This window comes from Xenopus tropicalis, chromosome 9 (assembly GCF_000004195.4).
Source record: "Xenopus tropicalis strain Nigerian chromosome 9, UCB_Xtro_10.0, whole genome shotgun sequence".
NCBI classification, from domain to species: Eukaryota; Metazoa; Chordata; class Amphibia; order Anura; family Pipidae; genus Xenopus; species Xenopus tropicalis.
The window spans coordinates 90821160-90836423 of record NC_030685.2 but is presented as its reverse complement, the minus strand read 5'-3'; the positions used below and the strand labels follow the sequence as shown (position 1 = coordinate 90836423).

At 56.8% G+C, this 15264-nt stretch overlaps 1 protein-coding gene across 1 annotated transcript; it reads left to right on the top strand.

The window, feature by feature from the left end:
* Positions 1-2794: 2794 nt before the first annotated feature.
* insig2 (insulin induced gene 2) lies at positions 2795-12618 on the top strand. Its single transcript, NM_001011169.1, is given in 6 exon segments — positions 2795-2806; positions 3983-4238; positions 4309-4433; positions 6116-6282; positions 6380-6479; positions 10932-12618. Coding segments are annotated over 5 exon segments (657 nt in total). The 5' UTR covers positions 2795-2806; positions 3983-4015; the 3' UTR covers positions 10974-12618.
* The last annotated feature ends 2646 nt before the right edge of the window (positions 12619-15264 follow it).

The following is a 15264-nucleotide window of genomic DNA, read 5'->3' as shown; positions in this document are numbered from 1 at the left end:
GTGGCCATAAAGTGGGCGTGCCCTGAAAATTTTTTGTCCCTCTATGTACTTTTAAAATGTAGGAAGTTACGGACTCCCAGGCAAGTGAAGGTTAGGGCAGTGCAAGGGCAGTTAGCAGTGGGGGGCAGTGGACTGGGGCCTTGGAGGGCATGGACTGGGGGCAGTGGGACTGGGGGCAGTGGGACAGTGGGGGCAGTGGGACTGGGGCATGTGGGGCAGTGGACTGGGGCAGTAGGGACTGGGGGCAGTGGGACTGGGGGCAGTGGGAGGGCAGTGGGACTGGGGCAGTGGCGTGGGGGCAGGGGACTGGGGCAGTGGAGGGGCAGTGGGACTGGGGCAGTGGACTGGGGGCAGTGGGAGGGCGCAGTGGAGGGCAGTGGGAGGGGCAGTGGGACTGGGGGCAGTGGAGGGCAGTGGGACTGGGGCAGTGGGACTGGGCAGTGGACTGGGGGCTGAGGGCAGTGGGAGGGGCAGTGGAGGGGCAGTGGACTGGGTGGACTGGGGCAGTGGGAGGGCAGTGGACTGGAGCAGGCAACTGGGAAGGCAACTGGGGGCAGTGGGGCAGTGGACTGGGGGGGCAGTGGGACTGGGGGCAGTGGGACTGGGGGCAGTGGGAGGGGCAGTGGGACGGGCAGCGGGGACTGGGGCAGTGGACTGGAGGGGCAGTGGGACTGGGGGCAGTGGCAGGGGCAGTGACTGGGGGCAGTTGGACTGGGGGCAGTGGGGACTGGGGGCAGTGGGAGTGGCAGTGACTGGGGGCAGTGGGAACGGGGGCAGTGGGAGGGGCAGTGGGACTGGGGGGCAGTGGGACTGGGGCAGGGGGACTGGGGGCAGCGGGACTGGCAGTGGGAGCGGGCAGTGGGACTGGGGCAGTGGACTGGGGGCAGGTGGGAGGGCAGTGGGACTGGGGGCAGCGGGACTGGGGCAGTGGGAGGGGCAGTGGGAAGGGCAGTGGGACTGGGGGCAGTGGGAGGGCAGTGGGGACTTGGGGCAGTGGGAGGGGCAGTGGGACTGGGGGCAGGTGGACTGGGGCAGTGGGACTGGGGGCATGGAGGGGCATGGGACTGGGCAGTGTGGAGGGCAGTTGGACTGGGGCAGTGGGATGGGGGCAGTGGAGGGGCAAGTGGGAGGGCAGTGGGAGCGGGCAGTGGGAGGGCAGTGACTGGGCAGTGGAGGGCAGTGGGACTGGGGCAGTGGAGGGCAGTGGACTGCGGGGCAGTGGGGCTGGGGCAGTGGGACTGGGGCAGTGGGAGGGCAGTGGACTGGGGGGCAGTGGACTGGGGCAGTTGGCGACTGGGGCAGTGGGAGGGGCAGTGGACTGGGGCAGTGGGAGGGCAGTGGACTGGGGCAGTGGAGGGCAGTGACTGGGCAGTGGGACTGGGGCAGTGGAGGGCAGTGGACTGGGGGGCAGCGAGGGCAGTGGGAACTGGGGGCAGTGGGACGGGGGCAGCGGACTGGGCAGTGGGAGGCAGTGGACTGGGGCAGCGGGACTGGGGGCAGGGGAAGTGGGGGCAGTGCTGGACTGGGGCAGCGGCGACTGGGGCAGTGGACTGGGCAGTGGAGGCGCAGGACTGGGGGCAGCGGGACTGGGGCAGTGGGAGGGGCAGTGGACTGGGGGCAGTGGGAGACTGGCAGTGGGACTGGGGGGGCACTGGGGCAGTGGGACTGGGGCAGTGGGAGGCAGTGGGGACTGGGGGCAGTGGGACTGGGGGCAGTGGGGACGGGGGCAGTGGGACTGGGGGCGTGGGAGGGCAGCGGACTGGGGGCAGTGGGACTGGGGCAGTGGGAGGGGCAGTGGGGACTGGGGCAGTGGGACTGGGGCCGTGGGAGGGGCAGTGGACTGGGGGCAGTGGGAGGGGCAGTGGGACTGGGGGCAGTGGGACTGGGGGCAGTGGGAGGCAGTGGGACTGGGGCAGTGACGGGCAGTGGGACTGGGGGCAGTGGGACTGGGGCATGGAGGGGCAGTGGGACTGGGGCAGTGGGAGAGGGCAGTGGGACTGGGGGCAGTGGGACTGGGGCAGTGGGAGGGGCAGTGGGGACTGGGGGCAGTGGGAGGGCGTGGGACTGGGGGCAGTGGGAGGGGCAGTGGGACTGGGGGCAGTGGGACTGGGGGCAGTGGGAGGGGCAGTGGGACTGGGGGCAGTGGGAGGGGCAGTGGGACTGGGGGCAGTGGGAGGGGCAGTGGGAGGGGCAGTGGGACTGGGGGCAGTGGAGGGCAGTGGGAGGGGCAGTGTCAGGCCGCTGTTCCTGTAATTGGGGGATAGAGAGACACAAAGCTACAGGTAAAGACAAGCTTTGAGCGGATCTAAAATGGAGGGCTTAGTCCTTTATAACATGGGGAACAAATGAGGGGATTCACAGTGTTACCGAACTGGAGATAAAGTGGAGTCAGTCAGTGACAAATAGAAGTACGTTCCTGCACTAATATGGCCGCTCTTTGCCTCTCTCAGTATGGCCGCTCTTTGCCTCTCTCAGTATGGCCGCTCTTTGCCTCTCTCAGTATGGCCGCTCTTTGCCTCTCTCAACATGGCCGCTCTTTGCCTCTCTCAGTATGGCCGCTCTTTGCCTCTCTCAGTATGGCCGCTCTTTGCCTCTCTCAATATGGCCGCTCTTTGCCTCTCTCAATATGGCCGCTCGGTAACAGAGAAGAACAAACAAAGATGGCGCTAGGCGCCGCAGGGATTGGCCAATCAGTTCTCGCTTTACTCAGCGCAACCAATACGGAAAAATAGCAAAGACGGTGCCAGAACGAGGCTTGAAACGCAGCCGGATTGCGCGAAACTTCCGGTGCCTACTAGCTGCAAAGGTGAGTTACCGAGTGATAGAGCTGCGTTGGGATTTGATATGTTCCCGCCCTGTCCCGCAGTGTGACAGCCCCCCCGGCCCAGAGCCTTATCATGAAACCCGGGTCCCCTAAATCTAACGGGACAGCTTGCTCCCCAAATCCTGTGGCTGACTCCCTGCCCTCCCCAAACCGTCCAATTATCTGTATATAACAGGGTGTATCAGTATATAGGGGTGCTGTGTGTGTGTATCAGTATATAGGGGTGCTGTGTGTGTGTATCAGTATATAGGGGTGCTGTGTGTGTGTATCAGTATATAGGGGTGCTGTGTGTGTGTATCAGTATATAGGGGTGCTGTGTGTGTGTATCAGTATATAGGGGTGCTGTGTGTGTGTATCAGTATATAGGGGTGCTGTGTGTGTGTATCAGTATATAGGGGTGCTGTGTGTGTATTCAGTATATAGGGGTGCTGTGTGTGTGTATCAGTATATAGGGTGCGTGTGTGTGTGTATCAGTATATAGGGGTGCTGTGTGTGTATCAGTATATAGGGGTGCTGTGTGTGTATCAGTATATAGGGGTGCTGTGTGTGTGTATCAGTATATAGGGGTGCTGTGTGTGTGTATCAGGCTATATAGGGGTGCTGTGTGTGTGTATCAGTATATAGGGGTGCTGTGTGTGTGTATCAGGCTATATAGGGGTGCTGTGTGCATGTATCAGGCTATATAGGGGTGCTGTGTGTGTATCAGGCTATATAGGGGTGCTGTGTGTATCAGGCTATATAGGGGTGCTGTGTGTATCAGGCTATATAGGGGTGCTGTGTGTGTGTATCAGGCTATATAGGGGTGCTGTGTGTGTGTATCTGTATATAGGGGTGCTGTGTGTGTGTATCAGTATATAGGGGTGCTGTGTGTGTATCAGGCTATATAGGGGTGCTGTGTGTGTGTATCAGTATATAGGGGTGCTGTGTGTGTGTATCAGGCTATATAGGGGTGCTGTGTGTGTGTATCAGGCTATATAGGGGTGCTGTGTGTGTGTGTATCAGGCTATATAGGGGTGCTGTGTGTGTGTATCAGGCTATATAGGGGTGCTGTGTGTGTGTATCTGTATATTTAGGGGTGCAGTGTATGTGGCTATATAGGGGTGCAGGGCAGCCATGTTGCCCAGGTCACATGACAGGGTGCTTTGCTCCTGATTCCAGGCTGGGTGAGAGTGGGCAGTGCCAGCGAAGCTGATGGGCGAGACAGACAATGCACCACGTGGCCCCCCGTCATTCCTCCCCCACAAGATGAACCTGCTGCTCCGGGGGCTCCTCCTCTTCCTCATCGGGGTGTTCCTGGCGCTGGTGCTGAACTTGCTGCAGGTGCAGAGGAACGTCACCCTGTTCCCGCCGGACGTGCTCTCCAGTCTCTTCTCCTCGGCTTGGTGGGTGCCCCTGTGCTGTGGCACGGCCGCGGGTAGGTACGAGTCCCTTATGCCCCTCCCAGTGTTACCCGCAGTAAGGCTAACGCTCTCTCCTCCCCACAGCGGCCATCGGACTCCTGTACCCCTGCATCGACCGGCACCTCGGGGAGCCCCACAAGTTCAAGAGGGAGTGGTCGAGCGTCATGCGCTGTGTGGCCGTGTTTGTGGGTATAAATCACGCCAGCGCCGTATCCTTTTTGTGCCCTACAGGGGGGGCAGGGGGCATTGCATGATATAATGTCTTATTTACTGCTGCCACTGCCCAGCCTGGCACTGCAACGCTGGTTGGTTACTAGGGGCACTGAGGTTAGACGCACGGCAGGACCCTAGGGTTAGGGAGAGACCACTAGTGCCGCTGGAGACTGACCCCTGAAACACTGTAACACAAGGCAGCAGCCTGACAGACCTGACTCGCTGGGGGAGACTGACCCCTGAAACACTGTAACACAAGGCAGCAGCCTGACAGACCTGACTCGCTGGGGGAGACTGACCCCTGAAACAGTGTAACACAAGGCAGCAACCTGACAGACCTGACTCGCTGGGGGAGACTGACCCCTGAAACAGTGTAACACAAGGCAGCAGCCTGACAGACCTGACTCGCTGGGGAGACCGACCCCTGAAACAGTGTAACACAAGGCAGCAGCCTGACAGACCTGACTCGCTGGGGGAGACCGACCCCTGAAACAGTGTAACACAAGGCAGCAGCCTGACAGACCTGACTCGCTGGGGGACTGACCCCTGAAACACTGTAACACAGGGCAGCAGCCTGACAGACCTGACTCGCTGGGGGAGACCGACCCCTGAAACAGTGTAACACAAGGCAGCAGCCTGACAGACCTGACTCGCTGGGGGAGACTGACCCCTGAAACACAGGGCAGCAGCCTGACAGACCTGACTCGCTGGGGGAGACTGACCCCTGAAACACTGTAACACAGGGCAGCAGCCTGACAGACCTGACTCACTGGGGGAGACTGACCCCTGAAACAGTGTAACACAAGGCAACAGCCTGACAGACCTGACTCGCTGGGGGAGACCGACCCCTGAAACAGTGTAACACAAGGCAGCAGCCTGACAGACCTGACTCGCTGGGGGAGACTGACCCCTGAAACACTGTAACACAAGGCAGCAGCCTGACAGACCTGACTCGCTGGGGGAGGACTGACCCCTGAAACAGTGTAACACAAGGCAGCAGCCTGACAGACCTGACTCACTGGGGGAGACTGACCCCTGAAACAGTGTAACACAAGGGCAGCAGCCTGACAGACCTGACTCGCTGGGGGAGACTGACCCCTGAAACACTGTAACACAGGGCAGCAGCCTGACAGACCTGACTCGCTGGGGGAGACTGACCCCTGAAACAGTGTAACACAAGGCAGCAGCCTGACAGACCTGACTCGCTGGGGGAGACTGACCCCTGAAACACTGTAACACAGGGCAGCAGCCTGACAGACCTGACTCGCTGGGGGAGACTGACCCCTGAAACACTGTAACACAAGGCAGCAGCCTGACAGACCTGACTCGCTGGGGGAGACTGACCTGAAACATTGTTTCAAAGTCATAACCAGGAGTTCAGCAAATGCTTCTTGAATAGCAATTACATTTACTAATAACTTTTAAAGGTCTAACAATTTTTTTTTTATAAATTCATGTTTTCTTTTATTAGGCAAAAATGTTTTGTTTGGGTTGACTTGTCCTTTAAAAATATCCCTTCTAACAGTTTTATTAACATATAGGCCATTTGCCCCCAGGGGGGGGGAGTATTATCGTATAATAGGGTAACGTGTGTGTGATACATATGGTGGGAAGGATTGGTGTTACTGTCCCTTTAATAGTCGAGAGTGCGGGTCGGTTCTCCTTGACTCCAGTGCAGAAAGTGGACTTTGCCAACAACACGCAGCTGTCTCTCACTCTGGCCGCTCTCTCCATCGGCCTGTGGTGGACATTTGACCGCTCTCGCAGTGGCCTGGGCCTGGGAATTGGAATCTCTTTCTTTGCTACAGTCGTCTCTCAGCTCCTGGTGTACAATGGGGTGTATGAGTGAGTACAGCGCCCCCCCCCTCCCACTGTGACCCCCCCCAGGGGCCCCTCTCCCAACTGGCTGCTTGGGGTGTGACACTGTGTTTGTTGTGCCCAGGTACACGGCCCCCGATTTCCTGTATGTGCGCTCCTGGCTGCCCTGCATATTCTTTGCTGGGGGGATCACTATGGGCAACATTGGCCGGCAGCTGGAAATGGTACGTACCACTCTCTGTACAGGGGGGCTTAGTCCTGGCCCCCCCACATCTTGCTGGGCTGAAACTTAGAGAACTTTATGGTGGGTGGGCGGGTGCACTGGGTCGGATTCTTGGTACTTGTTCTGTTGGCATGGGATGGGTGGGTACATATCAGGATGGGGGGGCTGTAGGGTATTGGTTGAGGAGGCTTGGCATGGTGCTAGCTGTGTTGGCAGGGGATGGGTGGGTACATATCAGGATGGGGGGGGGCTGTAGGGTATTGGTTGAGGAGGCTTGGCATGGTGCTAGCTGTGTTGGCATGGGATGGGTGGGTACATATCAGGATGGGGGGGGCTGTAGGGTATTGGTTTGAGGAGGCTTGGCATGGTGCTAGCTGTGTTGGCATGGGATGGGTGGGTACATATCAGGATGGGGGGGCTGTAGGGTATTGGTTGAGGAGGCTTGGCATGGTGCTAGCTGTGTTGGCAGGGGATGGTGGGTACATATCAGGATGGGGGGGGGGGGCTGTAGGGTATTGGTTGAGGAGGCTTGGCATGGTGCTAGCTGTGTTGGCATGGGATGGGTGGGTACATATCAGGATGGGGGGGGCTGTAGGGTATTGGTTGAGGAGGCTTGGCATGGTGCTAGCTGTGACATAACAAACTGTATAAGTTGGATGAAACCATGAGATATTTCTGTTTATGCTGAAATGTACCCCCTGCCCCCCTCCTACCTGTTGTAGCAAATGCATTGTGTAGGTTAATCTCATCTAGGTGTGTATTGTGTGTATCCAGCCGGCTCTGTCTGGCCCTCCCCATGTAATTGCCCCTATTGTGAGGGCACACAGAGCCAGACCCCATAGTGACACAATACACATAGTTACCCCTTGTGAGAGCAGTGCTCTGTCTAGTAAATGCAAAAGACTGAACTGGGCATGCTCACTAGGTGGCTTCCCATAGGCCCAGTGGGATTAGCTATGATTGGCCCCTCTGGAAGCTGCCTTTGGGTTGGCAGAAGGAGTCAAATCCTGTTTTGGTTTTACGACAGGGGCTGTTCCCTTTCTGGCTACAAAGGTGGCTGCCAAGAGTTCCAAGGAGCCTTTTGTCTGGGGTGTAACCTTAGCTACGGCAGGACCCCCTCCCCTGTGTTCCCCTGGAATCTACCTTAGCTGGGGCAAGAAGATTCCCCCCAACTGTGTGTATTTCCCTACTCCCTAAGGAACAAGAGTGCAGGCTGGCTACCACCTACTGGCTTATGGGAACCTGCTGATGGCTACTTGCCATTTCTCCAATAAACGCCTCATCCTGTGATACCAACTGTTTGCTCTTTGGGTCCTGCCCTATGTCTGGGAACTCACGGCCCTGAGGGTGTGACACCAGCTGTGTTGGCAGGGGATGGGTGGGTACATATCAGGATGGGGGTGCTGAAGGGTATTGGTTGAGGAGGCTTGGCATGGTGCTAGCTGTGTTGGGATGGGTGGGTACATATCAGGATGGGGGGGCTGTAGGGTATTGGTTGAGGAGGCTTGGCATGGTGCTAGCTGTGTTGGGATGGGTGGGTACATATCAGGATGGGGGGGCTGTAGGGTATTGGTTGAGGAGGCTTGGCATGGTGCTAGCTGTGTTGGGATGGGTGGGTACATATCAGGATGCGGGGGCTGTAGGGTATTGGTTGAGGAGGCTTGGCATGGTGCTAGCTGTGTTGGGATGGGTGGGTACATATCAGGATGCGGGGGCTGTAGGGTATTGGTTGAGGAGGCTTGGCATGGTGCTAGCTGTGTTGGGATGGGTGGGTACATATCAGGATGGGGGGGGCTGTAGGGTATTGGTTGAGGAGGCTTGGCATGGTGCTAGCTGTGTTGGCATGGGATGGGTGGGTACAGATCAGGATGCGGGGGCTGTAGGGTATTGGTTGAGGAGGCTTGGCATGGTGCTAGCTGTGTTGGCATGGGATGGGTGGGTACATATCAGGATGGGGGGGCTGCAGGGTATTGGTTGAGGAGGCTTGGCATGGTGCTAGCTGTGTTGGGATGGGTGGGTACATATCAGGATGGGGGGGGGCTGTAGGGTATTGGTTGAGGAGGCTTGGCATGGTGCTAGCTGTGTTGGCAGGGGATGGGTGGGTACATATCAGGATGGGGGGGCTGAAGGGTATTGGTTGAGGAGGCTTGGCATGGTGCTAGCTGTGTTGGGATGGGTGGGTACATATCAGGATGCGGGGGCTGTAGGGTATTGGTTGAGGAGGCTTGGCATGGTGCTAGCTGTGTTGGGATGGGATGGGTGGGTACATATCAGGATGGGGGGGGCTGTAGGGTATTGGTTGAGGAGCTTGGCATGGTGCTAGCTGTGTTGGCATGGGATGGGTGGGTACATATCAGGATGGGGGGGCTGAAGGGTATTGGTTGAGGAGGCTTGGCATGGTGCTAGCTGTGTTGGGATGGGTGGGTTACATATCAGGATGCGGGGGCTGTAGGGTATTGGTTGAGGAGGCTTGGCATGGTGCTAGCTGTGTTGGCATGGGATGGGTGGGTACATATCAGGATGCGGGGGCTGTAGGGTATTGGTTGAGGAGGCTTGGCATGGTGCTAGCTGTGTTGGCATGGGATGGGTGGGTACAGATCAGGATGCGGGGGCTGTAGGGTATTGGTTGAGGAGGCTTGGCATGGTGCTAGCTGTGTTGGCATGGGATGGGTGGGTACAGATCAGGATGCGGGGGCTGTAGGGTATTGGTTGAGGAGGCTTGGCATGGTGGCTAGCTGTGTTGGGAATGGGTGGGTACATATCAGGATGGGGGGGCTGCAGGGTATTGGTTGAGGAGGCTTGGCATGGGTGCTAGCTGTGTTGGGATGGGTGGGTACATATCAGGATGGGGGGGGCTGTAGGTATTGGTTGAGGAGGCTTGGCATGGTGCTAGCTGTGTTGGCATGGGATGGGTGGGTACATATCAGGATGGGGGGGGGCTGTAGGGTAATTGGTTGAGGAGGCTTGGCATGGTGCTAGCTGTGTTGGCATGGGATGGGTGGGTACAGATCAGGATGGGGGGGCTGTAGGGTATTGGTTGAGGAGGCTTGGCATGGTGCTAGCTGTGTTGGGATGGATGGGTGGGTACATATCAGATGGGGGGGCTGTAGGGTATTGGTTGAGGAGGCTTGGCATGGTGCTAGCTGTGTTGGGATGGGTGGGTACATATCAGGATGGGGGGCTGTAGGGTATTGGTTGAGGAGGCTTTGCATGGTGCTAGCTGTGTTGGCATGGGATGGTGCGGTACATATCAGGATGGGGGGCTGTAGGGTATTGGTTGAGGAGGCTTGGCATGGTGCTAGCTGTGTTGGGATGGGTGGGTACATATCAGGATGCGGGGGCTGTAGGGTATTGGTTGAGGAGGCTTGGCATGGTGCTAGCTGTGTTGGGATGGGTGGTACATATCAGGATGCGGGGGCTGTAGGGTATTGGTTGAGGAGGCTTGGCATGGTGCTAGCTGTGTTGGCATGGATGGTGGGTTACATATCAGGATGCGGGGGCTGTAGGGTAATGGTTGAGGAGGCTTGGCATGGTGCTAGCTGTGTTGGCATGGGATGGGTGGGTTACAGATCAGGATGCGCGGGCTGTAGGGTATTGGTTGAGGAGGCTTGCATGGTGCTAGCTGTTTGGCATGGGAGGGTGGGTACATATCAGGAATGTGGGGGCTGCAGGTATTGGTTGAGGAGGCTTGGCATGGGTGCTAGCTGTGTTGGGATGGGTGGGTACATATCAGGATGAGGGGGGCTGTGGGTAATGGTTTTGAGGAGTTGGCATGGTTCTAGCTGTGTTTGGCAGGGGATGGGTGGGTACATATAGGATGCGGGGGCTGCAGGGTATTGGTTGAGGAGGCTTGGCATGGTGCTAGCTGTGTTGGCATGGGATGGGTGGGTACATATCAGGATGGGGGCTGTAGGGTATTGGTTGAGGAGGCTTGGCATGAGTGCTAGCTGTGTTGGCATGGATGGGTGGGTACATATCAGGATGGGGGGGCTGTAGGGTATTGGTTGAGGAGGCTTGCATGGTGCTAGCTGTGTGGCATGGATGGTTGGGTACATATAATCAGGATGCTTGGGGTGCTGTTAGGGTATTGGTTGAGGAGGAGGCTTGGCATGGTGCTAGCTGTGGTTGGCATGGGTGGGTACATATCAGGTGGGGGGCTGTAGGTATTGGTTGAGGGAGGCTTGGCATGGTGCTAGCGTGTGTTGGCATGGGATGGGTGGGTACATTAGGATGGGGGGCTGTAAGGGGGTGAGGACATGGTGCTATCTGTGTTGGCATGGGATGGGTGGGTACATATCAGGATGGGGGGCTGTAGGGTATTGGTTGAGGAGGCTTGGCATGGTGCTAGCTGTGTTGGCATGGGATTGGTGGGTACATATTAGGACTGGGGGGGTTTCCTTCAGTATTTGTCATCCTCATTCAGTCCCTGATCCATTTTCCTTCTCTATTTCAGTACGAGCGATTGGCCCTTGTAGAGAAATCTCACCGGGACTGATGGCAGTTGGCACAAGCAAGACACTGGCACAATAAGGGTTTGTGGGCAGGACCTTGGCATTACTGAGAGCTGGACAGGCACTCACTGGGGTTCGGTTGGACTCTTAATTCCTTTGGAGGAAAAGTGACTTTTTCAGTTAAAGTGCATTTAATTGTAATTGCCCCAGGGGTGGGTATGCTGATGGGCATGAATACCCCAAACCTTTCCAGGCTGGCGTTTGTACGGCCCAGAGACTGACTGTGTGATCCCAGCGGGGGAGGATTCGGGGGCATATTCAGGGGCTGGCATTCACTCCATGCCAGGGGGCGGGTTGGTGAGTACAGGGAACAGAGCAATAGGGTATAGACACCATACTGGCAGGTTGCCGTCAGCCATACATACCATTCAAACATTGGCACGCTGTGTGGGCACAGGTGAGAGCACACTGAGGTATAGATGCCAAGCTGGCATACAGTGGGTACTGGTGCAAGGTAGGGCACACTGTGTGAGTATAGATGTCAGTCAGACAGAGCACACTATGGGTACAGATGTCAGTCAAGCAGGGCACACTGTGGGTATAGATGCCAGTCAGGCAGGGAACACCATGGGTATAGATGCGAGTCAGGCAGGGCACGCAGTGGGAATAGATGCCAGTCAGGCAGGGCACACTGTGTGAGTATAGATGCGAGTCAGGCAGGGCACGCAGTGGGTATAGATGCCAGTCAGGCAGGGCACACCGTGGTTATAGATGCCAGTCAGGCAGGGCACACCGTGGTATAGAATGGCCAGTTCAGGCAGGCACGCTGTGTGAGTTACAGGTGCCAGTCAGGCAAGGCACACTGTGGGTATAGATGCCAGTCAGACAGGGCAACCTGTGTGAGTATAGGTGCCATTCAGAGCAAGGCACGCTGTGGGATAGATGCCAGGCAGGCGGGCACACTGTGTGAGTATAAGATTGCCGTAGTCAGCAGGGCAACACCGTGGGTATAGATGCCAGTCAGGCAGGGCACACCGTGGGTATCGATGCCAGTCAGGCAGGGCACACCGTGGTTATAGATGCCAGTCAGGCAGGGCACACCGTGGTTATAGATGCCAGTCAGGCAGGACACACCGTGGGTATAGATGCCAGTCAGGCAGGGCACGCTGTGTGAGTACAGGTGCCAGTCAGGCAAGGCACGCTGTGGGTATAGATGCCAGTCAGACAGGGCACACTGTGTGAGTATAGGTGCCAGTCAGGCAAGGCACGCTGTGGGCATAGATGCCAGGCAGGCAGGGCACACTGTGGGCATAGATGCCAGGCAGGCAGGGCACACTGTGAGTATAGATGCCAGGCAGGGCACACTGTGTGAGTATAGATGCCAGGCAGGCAGGGCACACTGTGGGTATAGATGCCAGGCAGGCAGGGCACACTGTGGGTATAGATGCCAGGCAGGCAGGGCACACTGTGGGTATAGATGCCAGGCAGGGCACACTGTGGGTATAGATGCCAGGCAGGCAGGGCACACTGTGGGTATAGATGCCAGGCAGGGCACACTGTGGGTATAGATGCCAGTCTGTATTTTATGTAAATGTAACGTTTCTCTGGCTGCACAAGTGAAAGACAAGAAGGGAGAGATCCGACCCCCCCATTCTGCACAGAGCAATAAATCTGCTTTATTTGGGGAAACACTGAGGGTTTTTATTCATCTGGCCCCCCCCGACAGCAGCCCCCGCCCCCCCCCCCCCCCTCCGGGCATCGCTTGGAGCCTCACGCACCATCAGCTCTGATATGGGGAGATTTCTGGCTTAGCCCCCAATATCAGAATGGCCTTAGCCTGGTCCCATATGCACCCCCCCCCCCAAATATCAGAATGGCCTTAGCCTGGTCCCATATGGGGTAACTTGTGTAGCACCCCCCCCCCCCCCCAAATATCAGAATGGCCTTAGCCTGGTCCCATATGCACCCCCCCCCCCAAATATCAGAATGGCCTTAGCCTGGTCCCATATGCACCCCCCCCCCCAAATATCAGAATGGCCTTAGCCTGGTCCCATATGCACCCCCCCCCCCAAATATCAGAATGGCCTTAGCCTGGTCCCATATGCACCCCCCCCCCCCCCCAAATATCAGAATGGCCTTAGCCTGGTCCCATATGGGGCAACTTGTGTAGCACCCCCCCCCCCCCCCAAATATCAGAATGGCCTTAGCCTGGTCCCATATGCACCCCCCCCCCCCCCCCCAAATATCAGAATGGCCTTAGCCTGGTCCCATATGGGGCAACTTGTGTAGTACCCCCCCCCCCCAAATATCAGAATGGCCTTAGCCTGGTCCCATATGGGGGCAACTTGTGTAGCCCCCCCCCCCCCCCCCAAATATCAGAATGGCCTTAGCCTGGTCCCATATGGGGCAACTTGTGTAGTACCCCCCCCCCCCCCCCAAATATCAGAATGGCCTTAGCCTGGTCCCATATGGGGCAACTTGTGTAGTACCCCCCCCCCCAAATATCAGAATGGCCTTAGCCTGGTCCCATATGGGGCAACTTGTGTAGCACCCCCCCCCCCCCCAAATATCAGAATGGCCTTAGCCTGGTCCCATATGGGGCAACTTGTGTAGTACCCCCCCCCCCCCAAATATCAGAATGGCCTTAGCCTGGTCCCATATGGGGCAACTTGTGTAGTACCCCCCCCCCCCAAATATCAGAATGGCCTTAGCCTGGTCCCATATGGGGCAACTTGTGTAGCACCCCCCCCCCCCCCCCAAATATCAGAATGGCCTTAGCCTGGTCCCATATGGGGCAACTTGTGTAGCACCCCCAAATAACAGATTGGCCTGAGTGGTCGTGTCAAGGGCCCCCCTGAGGCTTCATGCCCCCCACTATAGAGTGGGGATGGATTTGTCGCATCATTGCACAATTGCCAGCTGGGATCTGTGGGCACGCAGGTAAATGGGCACCGATTGGCCACACTGTGCTGCACCACACACGCCTACAGGGTCGGGGGGGGGTTTATAGTAAATATGTGGGTTCTGCCCTGTACCCACTGGTATCACTGCCCCCCCCCCAGTGCTGCAGGGCTAGTGGGTAGGTGGGTGGGGGCTATAGAGTGCCGGTGCAGTTAATAGAGATTAATGGTGGGTGTTGCTGCCCCCCCACATGCTGCACAGGTTGCAATAATGAAGATGAATTCCGACACAGAGCCGCATCCCTGCCCCGCCCACAGCCATAATTGGCTGCTAATCAGCGCTAATGACATATTCACTGTTTGCCTTATTAGCCCACATTAACTCTGTCACTGCTGGACACCCTTCTTCTGCTTCAGCCCCAACTGGATAGGCCTGTGGGGCCAGCAGCTCCCAGGGGGTCTCCGTGTGATTGGCTGTCGTGTATATACAGCTACGTGTGATTGGCTGTAAGCTATGTACAGCTACGTGTGATTGGCTGTCGTGTATATACAGCTACGTGTGATTGGCTGTAAGCTATGTACAGTTACGTGTGATTGGCTGTCGTGTATATACAGCTACGTGTGATTGGCTGTAAGCTATGTACAGCTACGTGTGATTGGCTGTAAGCTATGTACAGCTACGTGTGATTGGCTGTAAGCTATGTACAGCTACGTGTGATTGGCTGTCGTGTAAGTACAGTTATGTGTGATTGGCTGTCGTGTAAGTACAGCTACGTGTGATTGGCTGTCGTGTAAGTACAGCTACGTGTGATTGGCTGTCGTGTTTGTACAGCTACGTGTGATTGGCTGTCGTGTTTGTACAGCTACGTGTGATTGGCTGTCGTGTTTGTACAGCTACGTGTGATTGGCTGTCGTGTTTGTACAGCTACGTGTGATTGGCTGTCGTGTTTTGTACAGCTACGTGTTGATTGGCTGTCGTGTTTGTACAGCTATGTGTGATTGGCTGTCGTGTTTGTACAGCTACGTGTGATTGGCTGTCCGTGTTTGTACAGCTACGTGTGATTGGCTGTCGTGTTTGTACAGCTACGTGTGATTGGCTGTCGTGTTTGTACAGCTACGTGTGATTGGCTGTCGTGTATTGTACAGCTACGTGTGATTGGCTGTCGTGTTTGTACAGCTATGTGTGATTGGCTGTCGTGTTTGTACAAGCTACGTGTGATTGCTGTCGTGTTTGTACAGCTACGTGTGATTGGCTGTCGTGTAATGTACAGCTACGTGTGATTGGCTGTCGTGTAAGTACAGCTACGTGTGATTGGCTGTCGTGTAAGTACAGCTACGTGTGATTGGCTGTCGTGTTTGTACAGCTACGTGTGATTGGCTGTCGTGTTTGTACAGCTACGTGTGATTGGCTGTCGTGTTTGTACAGCTACGTGTG